We start from the raw sequence: 11,461 nt of genomic DNA on the forward strand, positions 1-11,461 counted from the left end.
TACGATTCTTCACGACAGACCAAGATGGTCAAACAACACAATCCAGAAGGTATGGGAACTCCAAACCCCACACAAGGGGGCAAGTTTGGAATTTACACAGAAGGGCAAGTTCTTGACAGTGTACAAACTAAGAAAGAGGGACGGTCATAACAAATGCATGTACTACGTTTAAACAAAATGAAGGAAATAGAGATCATCTCTTCCTACATTGTCAAGTAGCAAGCACCCTGCAGAACTGGGCCGTGCCAAAAATCAGGCGAGAACCAATTGTTCCTGTACCTGCTTCAAATCTATGTGAACAGCTAACGACATCTCTTTTATCCAAAGTGGGTAGAAGCATGTGTGGCAGGCCTCTAGTGGCTGCACCATTATGGCAACTATGAAATGGAAGGAATTGAAGAAGCATCAAAGGAACATCCCTAAATTTGGAGTAAATGAAGGTAAAAAATCATAGGGATTGTAGCAGATTGGGTCTCAGTTAAGAAGGAACTACGGGGAGGTGGCCACGACAATGAGTTATTAAGTGGCAAAGAAATGGAACCTGGCAGCCAGCACCTTTGGGAAGTATTGAGCTCAACTTTGATGGAAGTGCCCAGGGAAACCCAGGTCAATCAGGCCTTGGAGGATTAGTAAAGAATGGAAGGGTCATCCTAACTCTGGACCAACAGGGATATCATCAACAACAAAGCTGAGATGAAGGTCCTCCCTCAAAGGGTACAATTGCTCCAAGAAGAAAGAGTAAGGGAAAAAGGTGGTTGAAGGAAGATTCGTTAAATACAATACCATCGAACCTTATAGCAATACACAATGAGATAAGGGAAGTTGGATAAGTTAGGTGCAGCAAACCAAGTTTTGGCTGTTAATAGATCTGGAAAATGTTTTTTTTTGGGTAAGTAAAAATATTCTTCATTAATGCACCAGCCGGGAAATCTGGAAATTATTGATATATGAAATACACCATATGGACATATAGACTGCAATAATACACGATGTAAAGATTTTATGAAATTCAATGAACTAGAATCAAATCAACATGAGAGGGAGAGAGACCAACTACAGACAGATTAAAACAGATTTCAAATATTAGAACAAGTTAAGAATACACTTTAATTTTTGAAGAACCATGTAGATTGAAGGTTCTAGTTAGTTCATGTCACAAGAATCCTATATGGAAAATTTACAGATAGATTGAAAATAGACTCCAAAGAATAGAACTGGTCGAGATTACACTTCAATTTTTGAACATCCGTGAAGATTGAGTTCTCTAGTTGTTCCATGTCACAAGAATCCTACAAAGAAATTAATAACAATATCACCGACAACCATTCCCTGCTTTACAAAAAGCAAATAGATGATCAATTTGATCGGAAGTAACATCCTTAACATTTTCCAAATTATGACAACCATGTATAAGATCATAAAAGAGATGATCACTTTGTCATATATTCTCTTTAAGTCACTCCGTGTGATTGTACAAAACAATTATGGGAATCCGTAATCACAAAAGGGAGCACCTTCGCAAGTCACTCCGTGTGATTGTGTACACAAAATAATGTGGCTGACCACCAGGAGAGAGAGAGAGAGAGAGAGAGAGAGAGAGAGAGAGAGACCCCTCATTTAGAAAAGTTAAGATTTACTAGCGAATTGGTGTTTTGGAAGCTGGTGGGTTGTATTGCAAAGGTGAGAGAGGCTGCCTCAGCGTATCAAGACTGTTTGGATCGCTTGGCTTCTCGGGCGATTGGCTCACCTTGGGGCTTGGTGATCTCTTGCTCTGAGGAAATATAAGGCCTAGAGTTATAACCAGTCGGTAAAGAACTATGACAAAAACTATTTAGCTGCACAAACAAATTGAATCAGAAATCATTGGTTGAGAGACTATTAGTACCATTACAAAAATTTCTCATTTTATAGAGCTAATAACCAAAATTTGTTCTAAAAAGTTAAAAATATTCAGTGATAGAGGATGATTGTTTCTCACTTTCACTGAAAGAAATAAAACAAACCACAACTTGCATTAAATAAGTTTTAATAGATTTTAAGTTAGAAGGGAGGCTTTCTTCTCAATTTGGATGACAGAAGATGCTTGTTTCTCACTTTCGCTGAAAGAAATAAAACAAACCACAACTTGCATTAAATAAGTTTTAATGGATTTTCAGTTAGAAGGGAGGCTTTCTTCTCAATTTGGATGAATCAAAGGCACTAGATGGGGTGTGTCTTAATCAACTTAAACAAATTCTAGCGAAAGAGGGAAAGATAAGTTAGAAAAATTTTACTGAGAAGGAAAAGATGCCTTCTTCTCACTTTGGTCGAATGAGGAATTTTTAAGATGCCTTCAACTTAAACAATTTCTCATTTTATAGCGCTAATAACCAAAATTTGTTCAAAAAAGTTAAAACAATTTCAGTGACAGAGGATGCTTGTTTCTCACTTGCGCTGAAAGAAATAAAACAAACCACAACTTGCATCAAATAAGTTTTAATAGATTTTCAGTTAGAAGGGAGGCTTTCTTCTCAATTTGGATGAATCACAGGCACTAGATGGGGTGTCTTAATCAACTTAAACAAATTCTAGCAAGAGAGGGAAAGATAAGTTCAAAAAATTTTACTGAGAAGGAAAAGATGCCTTCTTCTCACTTTGGCTGAATGAGGGGATTTTCAGTTAGAAGGGAGGCTTTCTTCTCAATTTGGATGAATCAAAGGCATTAGATGGGGTGTCTTAATCAACTTAAACAAATTCTAGCAAGAGAGGGAAAGATAAGTTCAAAAAATTTTACTGAGAAGGAAAAGATGCCTTCTTCTCACTTTGGCTGAATGTGGGGATAGATGGCTGCCATCATGTGATGCATGACGCCGCTCCCTGTTGCTGTGTCTCAGAAGCTTCTTGTTCTCCTCATCCAAAAGCTTGTTTTCCTCATAAAATTTAGATACCTAAATGAAACCAAGAGTCATGAGAAAGAAAAAAGGACAGTAAGGGTTTTAGAGATCTCCAATGCAACATGTTTCAAATGTATACATACCTCTTCTTCAGCTTTGTGAAGGTTCGTCCTCAGATGATCTTTGTCACGCCTTAGTGACTCCACCTCAGCAACCAAAGCTAAAACATGCCTTGTGGAAGGCTTCAGCCTAGAATGAACAAAGCATCAATCACAAGGAATGAAAGATGGTAGTCACCATTTCAAATAAGAATTAATTCTTCAGAATCACTTTTGCAATATAAAATAACAAGCATAGCGAGTGTAAACCCTCCCAACCTCCCCTCCCTCCCTAAATAAGAAAAAGGATCAATTTTGAACCATTTAAAATGAGAAGAGAAATCAATTTTGCAATGTCAAAATTAGAAGTTTGTTTCGTTTCCTCTGTATGGGCAGCCTGGTGGTAAAAGAAATGAGACTAACCTCTCCCACTGTTGGAACAGCTCCCAGTGCTGATCTTCTCCCATATATTCCTCCAAAAATGTGTGTGCTTTTGTTGCAGATTCTTCTACTACTGATCCTGCACCCTCCTTATCTTTAGCAATCACAGACAGTATCACAGAATGAAGAATTTGGTCCTCCAAACTAAGAAGGCCTTCGAAGGAATTGTCCTGTATAACACAATGATTCCATTGGTTAATCATTTCCCACCTAGACATTGCAATAGTCTTTCATCAATATGGTGCCACAACATATTCAATTATACCAGAAATGAAGAAGAGTGTATTAAAAAGGAAAAAAGGAAAAAAGGAAAAAAGGAAAAAAGGAAAAAAAGCATCCAAAATTATGACTTAATCATTTATAGGTTTGCAGAAGATCAGTTAAAATAATTCTGGATTGTTCATCATGTGATACTCTTAAACATTGAACAAGCAAGGCACTGTTGTCAGGCTTCAAGTAGTCCCCTTGTTTTAATATTTTCAAAGAGAAATAATATTTTCAAATTTCCGCTTAATATTTTCTCTCAATCCTCATATGATAGTATTTTTTGAGTATTCTAGAAGAAAAGTAACACAAAAATCCAACAAGCATCAGTGAAAAACCAAGCAGTTGAACTAATCTATGATTCTTTACCCCTCAATACTACCCCTAACAATGAAGATGAAATATATAGTGAGGCATAATAGTTTACCAACAGTAAACTACACATAAACCCTCCATTATTAACAACAGATGGCGGGTGCCAATCTTTCCTCCATGTATGTCCACTTTGGCAAGCAACAGTTTGAGGTAAAATGTAGTATACCTGTTGTAACTCATGCATGACTGTATAAGATCCCAAATGGGATGTTCACAATGTTAAAACATGAGACTTTCAAGTCCTCAACATAACTGCCTAAAAATACAATAGGAGAATAATTATTTAATAGTGCACATGGGGTTAGATTGTTTAAAGTGTTAACCCACTTGTGGTGCTCTAATCATACGCTTAACGAACGCCTAATGGTGGCCGAATCAGGTCTATGCTGATTGTGAATGGCCTCGTTTCTCGCGTTCCAAAGGGCCCATAGTACAGCAGCACGTCTTCCATGCTACGGCAAGACATTAAGCCCCAAACTTCTTGGCAAGGCATTTTCTAATGAAATCAAGGACACTACCTTATAATATTAGAGACTTACCCAAGGTGTCCATCATTTCTCTCCATACTCGCATCCAAATGGCTACTTTGGGGTGAGAAGATTCATGGTCCACTTTTCTAATGCAAGGCCCTCTTATTTGATGCATTTAACTTGTTTAAAGACTACAATGGTATCCTTTATATGAGATCATTTTAGCAAAAGAATTTGACCCAGTCATCATTGGCGTTGAAAGGCAGTACATTGACAGTGCATGGGGCCAAAAGTATTCTGGATGACACAAGAAGCACACCCATAGCATGTGCAATAGAAATGTTTATTCCACCAAGGATCCTGAACAATCAGCAGAAATGATTTCTTTTCAACATCATTGTGAATATGATGATAATCGCAAAGTTCACAAAATGCCAGGTGGCACTGCCTAAGCAGGCAGAGGGTCTGGCTGCCTAGGCACGAAGGTTTCAAGGTGCATGCAATCCACAAATTTCGTTGATGTTGTGTTCTACTACCCTCTTTGTTGCGGTTTACATGGATTATTCTCTTATGGATGATGCTTTTTGACTAGTAAGAAAATATCTGTTATTTTTGGAAGAGAAAAATTTTATTGAGTTCTATTGTGGTCTAATTTTGGAATCTATGGCTGCAATTGCTGGTGCTAATGTTCCCACTGCTTGCAATAGTTACATCTCGTTCCTTTCTTTGTTCATGTAACCAAGACTTGAGATATGACAGTTCACAAATACTCCCAATTGCCATAGAGATCAGGAGTCAGCACCCATAATATAGACTAACGCAGATAAACAAAAATCTCATGGTATATGAATAAGATAGCAAGATGAGGAGGAGATTGGAAATTGCCAAAAACTAAACTACTCCAAATCCTCACCAGCTTGCAATCAAGCATGAACTTTCTTCAAAACTCTCAAATAAAAAAAGGTCATATGATACGATATTGATTTTTTTATCAATATATATTTTAAATATCCACAAATGTTTTTCTTTTGGATCTGAAGATCACTAAAACAAGTTTGGTGGTTTTAGAATACCTACCCCCGCCCCCCCAAAAAAAATTAAAATAAAATAAAAATAAAATAAAATTATATATATATATATATATATATATATATATATATGGGAAAAGTTTATACAAGTTTGCAACCTTAAAATGTAGAATCACAGATGCACCTCAAAAATCTATCAGAAAGGCTGTTTTAATGTTGAAAAACCCTCCAATTGATCATCTCAACATCGAGATGTATGAATATTTAAAAAAAAAAAATTTGAGTCCCTCCCAAAAATAGTGCATCTTGCATCACATTATCTAGACCGTCCATTTTAAAGATTTTCATATGTTTATAGATCTACTTGATTTTAACCATTTTTGGAGTTTAAAATTTTCTAATTAGATATGAAAATAGTTTTTAAGATAATCCTAAAAAACTTTTACAACAAAATTACATGTTATGATAAAATGTGGAGGTGAATCTTAATTGGATTGTTTAAGGTTGCAACCTTATATAAACCGCACCCTATATATATATAAAAAGGAGAAAATGGCGGGAATTTCCTTTGCCTAAGAGCAATTTCCACCTAGGCAAGGGGTGGGCCACCACTTAGGTGCTGAACAGGTCGTTTTTCTTAACAATGCAAGATTTCATGATGAGCGTTGGGATTTCTTCATATCCTATGGTGGGAATGATTATATCTAAAAAGGTTATTTCAATGATGATATATATCCAATATATTGCAACATTTAGGATGACTTCAGAGCATCAAAAGCTTTGATTCCTAGAGATTTCACTTCCACAACCATAATTGGCATCTTTTCCAAGTGAAACCATCTTATTTTAAATGCTATTGTACGTATGATGGTGATGGTGATGGTGATCGTGATTTCGTGATAATATAGGGAATCCTTTGTATCCTGTGGGGTGATTATATAGAAAAACTTGCTTCAGTGGTATCAACTTTGAATGAAATTCCTGAAAGTCGCTGGAAATGGTTCGATTGTTAGGCACAATTGAGTGAAGTTCAAATTGTTGATGAAAATATCAAGGGGTGCTCCTTGATCAAATTCCCCTCAAAAGATAACGAATGATATCAATAATGGGAAAAACCAACAAATTTATTTGCCTTCCTCCTACTTAGTGGTTAAGAAACATATCATGCCTACGATATACTTGTTTTGAATGAAACAATAACAAAAGGGGCCACAAGGAGCATAAGGCTCACACACATAGAACCTGATACCATGATGACTAAACCACATGAAATCATGAGAGAGGCAAGCAATTGATTTCAAGAAAGTCATGTTACCCCACATAGTAAAAAATCTAATTGTCTTTTAAGGGCAACAAGATTCATAATTATCCAAACTTGGATTTAGTTACATCAAGATATAATTTCTCCATGTACATTCAGAATAGCCCACGTAGGACACAAGCAAATGATTCATAAGGTGGGGAACCCTCAAAGCTCAAAAGAATCCCCTAGACAACCTTGTCAAAATATCCATGATGATTAAAGGTGCTGTTTTGCCAGGTTGTGTGAGGAGGTATTGTTCTTCAAGGTTGCTTGAGGCTGCCAACATGATTATTGGTATGTGCTAATTGACAAGGGGAAAGAAATTAAGATAGGAAGGCAAGGTTTTTCATTGCAAATGGATGAGGAGCAGTACGGATAACTTAGAGAATCGCCAATAGCAAACAAACAATTTCATAAAGTCGTTAAGAACCCCCTCTAATAAAGCTATACTAGTCTATGATCCCATACATTAGGATGTAAGCAACCTTCAAGGATTCAACTAAATCAAGACAGTTAACTCAGTATGTCAGTAAATAAGACAATTAGTGGCAAACACCACTTGCCATTTGATTACCTGAAGTCAACTCAGGTAAGTTGCTAGTTTACTAAGCAAGTTCTAGCACCACAGTTCAAATCGTTACTAGAACATCTACACTCCATCTCTTGATGTCTTTCTACAAATTAGAATTAAGATTTCTTCACTATCCCCTACAAGTTGTCTACAACTGCCTCAATGCCCATCAACAAGCATGCACTAAAGTTCCTGCTGAAAATTAATTCAAAAACATGACACTAAAGCTGAATTTAGTAAAAGGGTAGCCTTGGAAGCACGTTCGACACAAGGATAGTCATTGGGACAATAACTTCTTGGGATTGTCTAGAAATTCCTGGAGCAATAATTGAAAGCAAAATTTATCAAACCACTCCAAAAATACTGACTATTTAACATTTCACCCAATTGACAAACCACACCTCACTTATCAATTTTCAAAGTCATGATTATATGTCCTTGATGGGCTTTTTAAAACTAAATCAAAAGAAATGGATGAGATGTTAAATAGTTCATCTCTTAGGTGCTTTTTAATTATTTTTCTAACTCGTGGTTATGTGTCATTTGATAGGCTCTTTGAACTTAAAACAAAAGATATGGGTGAGAAGTTAAACAGTTCATCTCTTGGTGCTCTTCGGTAAATTTCCCTTAAAATATAAATGAAGAAGATTCACATACATGTGACAAAATGCATCACTATGAATACTCGAACTCGCTTATGAACTTGGCATGAGCCAGGGGTGAGTCAGCGTGGCATGTCACAAGTCCCAAGTGACTTGCCAAGTTTCCACCAGGTGGCCAAGTTGGCCTAAAAATTATCAGGGAAATCATAAAGAACATAAAAAAAAAAAAGGAGGAAAAATTAAAAATAAGAAAAATATCAAGGCCAAGGCATATACGCAATAGTATTTCAATTTTAATCAAAATAGGAAAAATCCAGATTTGGGATTCGAGTTCGCGTCTAATTAATCTGAGCACTTGAAATTTTCGAGTGAACATCAATTTTCAAATCTTGCGAATCTGTGACTTTCTATGGTTCTTTGAAAGAAACCTATGATTGATAAAGTAACTCAAAAAATAGGCTTAAGCGACAAATATCAACCAAGATCAAGCAAAGGTTGCAAAGAAACCACAAGAATACGAACTTTAGCCAAATCCCAGTTCAAATAATTGTGATCTCTCAAATTCATAGAACTAGATTTTTTTTTTCTCTCAAATCTGATCTATTCAATGCAAGAAAGACCCCATGCATGAAATTTGTGGTTGATACTACAAGAGGTATAAGACAAATAAGGGGAAAGGGGGGTCGGATTTCAGCTCCCCTTTTATTTCTTAAATAAGTTCCGAACCAGCGATTCTGACAGACTCAGGTGTTGCGATACCTATTTATCGTAAATGGTCTAGAATAAGCATAGAATCTTGCCCAACGCCTACAAATAGTAGCCATCACTTGTGTGCAAATTTGAAATAAGTATGCAGCAGGAAATTAAGCAACTCAAATCATCCCCATTTCATTGTCATTCCAGCAAGCAACAAGATAAGAAGTTCCATGATCACGTTACGGTTTGAGGAACAAGAGTATCCAACACAATATTATGCATTCCTCAAGAGTGGGCTCAAACAAGATCTATGCTGGAGTTATCAAAGAATCCATTTATAAGTAACTCTTTATGCTCCAGCATGGGGGATTTCAAATATTGAAATGTAAACAACAAAATATTGGAGAATTCCATCAAATATCAATAGAAATTTAAATCAATACTTACTGAGCTTGTTGCTTGTATGTGTGATTTTAATTCTTCATTCTCCACCTCCAATCGAGGGAATCGACTACAGCCAAGATTCTCTCCTCGTCGTTCCAACTGACCCTGCCCTCTACTTGTGCAGCACAACCATCAATAACACAAAAAAATAAAGATTAAAACAATGCATATGGGATAAGAATCCATACAAACACCCAATGTCTAAATATCTCGAGAAAAGGAAAATGAAAAATCAGAAATAACAACGATTACAAAAGTAGATGTACACCTATTTTGGCCTTCGAGTTCATGGACCCTTCTCCTCAGAAACTCCAATTCTGAACTCATCCTGTTTTTATCATCCTGCATTAAAAAACCCAAAATCAAGAATTCCATCTTTCAAGAAAGATAAAGAAATCAAGAGATAAAATAGACTTTACAAGCGAGAAAAGACAGAACTGAAACGTACAGTGAGTTTCCTTAATTGATTGATCTGATCAGAGAGTTTCCTTGCTTGATCTTCTGCGCCTTGGGCGCGACTCTCGGCCTCTTTGATCCTCTCATCACTATAATCCACCAATTGCTCTCGGTCCCGATAATAAAGTGCACACTCATTCTCTAACCTTGCACACTGGTTTGAGAGTTCCATACAATCTGCAACCAATTTCTGATTCTCCTCGATTTGCCTCCTCACAGCTTGAGCATTCATAGTAGCCTCAGCCTGAAAACCCATATCCCAAATCATCAAGAAGAAAGATAAGAAAGAAAAAAAGAAATAAATGAAGAGATAATGCGAGAAACACACTAAAAAAAAGAACGAGAGAAACAGAGAAACAAATGAAGAAAGAAAGAAAGAAAGAAGGGGAACAAGTCAAAAAAGAAAAAAAAAACTGAGAAAAAAGATCAGAGTTAAGAGGGAAGAACCAAGGGGTGTTGACAAACCTTAGCATGCTCGATCTTATCATCTTTCTCCCTGAGAAGATCTTGCAAGGAGAAGACCACGGATTGAAGCCTTTTCCTTGCAGTTTCAGATCCTTGAAGCTTGATAGCTAGGGTTTCAGAGGATACAGGGAGACCTAAGGAGTAGGCAATTGTCTCTTTAATGTAATTATCTATTTCAGGAGAAAGCTCCATCATTGCACGAAAGCCCCGTAAGCCCTAAAACTCAAAAGAATGCAAAATTCCCGTACAAACCAGAGATTTCAGAGAATGTGGAAACCCCTTTAAAAACCCTAGAAGTTCAGAGAATGCTCAAAACCTTGCAAACCTCCAAAACCAGTACGTCATCTGGTATACAGCAACACTTCCAAAACCAAGGAAATGAAGAGAAAGAGAGTTTCCCAAAAAGGACTCCAACATAGGCCTAGAATTTGCAGAAGATAGTGTTCTGTACCACAAACAAACCCCTTCAAAACCTAGGAATTGAGCAAATGGCTCGAAGGCAACTGTAAGAGTTAACAAACTGAGAGAAAAGAAACCCTGAAAAACCCTAATTTTTTCACAAACTAAATGACCAAGAAGGGATGTTCGACCGTTTCAAAAAGAGAGGGAGTGTCCTTTCTCTCCGACCGTTTGAAAAGAGGAGCAACTCTCTCTCTCTCTCTCTCTCTCTCTCTCTCTAAAAATGCGTTACACTCTCTTCCTCTCTCTCTCTCTAAAAATGCGTTACACTCTCTTCCTCACTCTCTCTCCCTTCTCTTTTGACCGTTGGAGATTGGTATCGGTATTTAAAGCCCGTCGCTTGAAGTTTCGCACGAGTGTACTCGCGCGTGTGGACTAACCGAGCGTTCCAATTTCAAAATAAAGAATGGCGCGGCATGTCTATTTCAAAAGGACAGTCTGCTCCCGCGGGAGTAGATATCGTTTGGCCACAAAGAGCGTACTTGAAAGTTGTAATTTGCTCGCGGTCCACACCTATAAAAAATCCATCTTAAAAGATCGATGCAATAAAAAATCCATCTTAAAAGGTCCATGCAAATAAGTGATCCATTTAAAAACAATAATTGTAACTAACTGTCTAAATGTTTTTTTAATATAATTATTATTTTTAAAATTTATTTAATTTTTATTTTCATAATCTATATGTTGAAAACTATATATTCTCTCAAAAATTAAGATCGAATTATATTTAAAATATATATTTATTATCAAGCCCGCATTTCAACATATGCAGGCTTGGCCGCATGCTAACCACGTAGTTCTTTGACTCTTTCTAAAGCTAAAAGATTTCCTACTCCCTTAAGAGTATAGTGTCTATTTACGTCTTGAGTTAAATTTCATACAAGAAACATCTTTTAGATCTCCAATTTTAAGGATA

The 11,461-nt window shown here is 36.7% G+C and overlaps 1 protein-coding gene across 3 annotated transcripts; it reads right to left on the reverse strand.

The window, feature by feature from the left end:
* Positions 1-1,235: 1,235 nt before the first annotated feature.
* On the reverse strand, positions 1,236-10,850 carry LOC18437766 (uncharacterized). 3 transcript variants are annotated; one of them, XM_020669295.2, is made up of 8 exons: positions 10,087-10,850; positions 9,614-9,865; positions 9,434-9,507; positions 9,169-9,277; positions 3,395-3,582; positions 3,017-3,122; positions 2,802-2,927; positions 1,236-1,771 (listed from the first exon to the last, which is right to left on the reverse strand). In XM_020669295.2, exons 1-8 carry the CDS (start codon positions 10,279-10,281, stop codon positions 1,637-1,639), a joined length of 1,185 nt encoding a protein of 394 aa, XP_020524954.1. In that variant the 5' UTR covers positions 10,282-10,850; the 3' UTR covers positions 1,236-1,636. The 3 variants fall into 3 exon arrangements, with proteins under 3 accessions (XP_020524954.1, XP_020524955.1, XP_088703294.1); XM_020669296.2 differs by having other exon boundaries at positions 2,774-2,927; XM_088847168.1 differs by having other exon boundaries at positions 1,236-1,835; positions 2,774-2,927.
* Positions 10,851-11,461: the final 611 nt, after the last annotated feature.

This window comes from Amborella trichopoda, chromosome 9 (genome assembly GCF_054954075.1).
Source record: "Amborella trichopoda isolate Santa Cruz 75 chromosome 9, AtrichopodaSantaCruz75HAP2 v2.0, whole genome shotgun sequence".
NCBI lineage: Eukaryota > Viridiplantae > Streptophyta > Magnoliopsida > Amborellales > Amborellaceae > Amborella > Amborella trichopoda.

Coding starts and splice junctions, on each gene's coding strand:
- LOC18437766 (XM_020669295.2), bottom strand. CDS start 10,281: ATGATGGAGCTTTCTCCTGAAATAGATAATTACATTAAAGAGACAATT. Junction 9,866..10,086: donor ATAAGATCGAGCATGCTAAG/GTTTGTCAACAC, acceptor ATGGGTTTTCAG/GCTGAGGCTACTATGAATGC. Junction 2,928..3,016: donor TTCACAAAGCTGAAGAAGAG/GTATGTATACAT, acceptor GGTTTCATTTAG/GTATCTAAATTTTATGAGGA.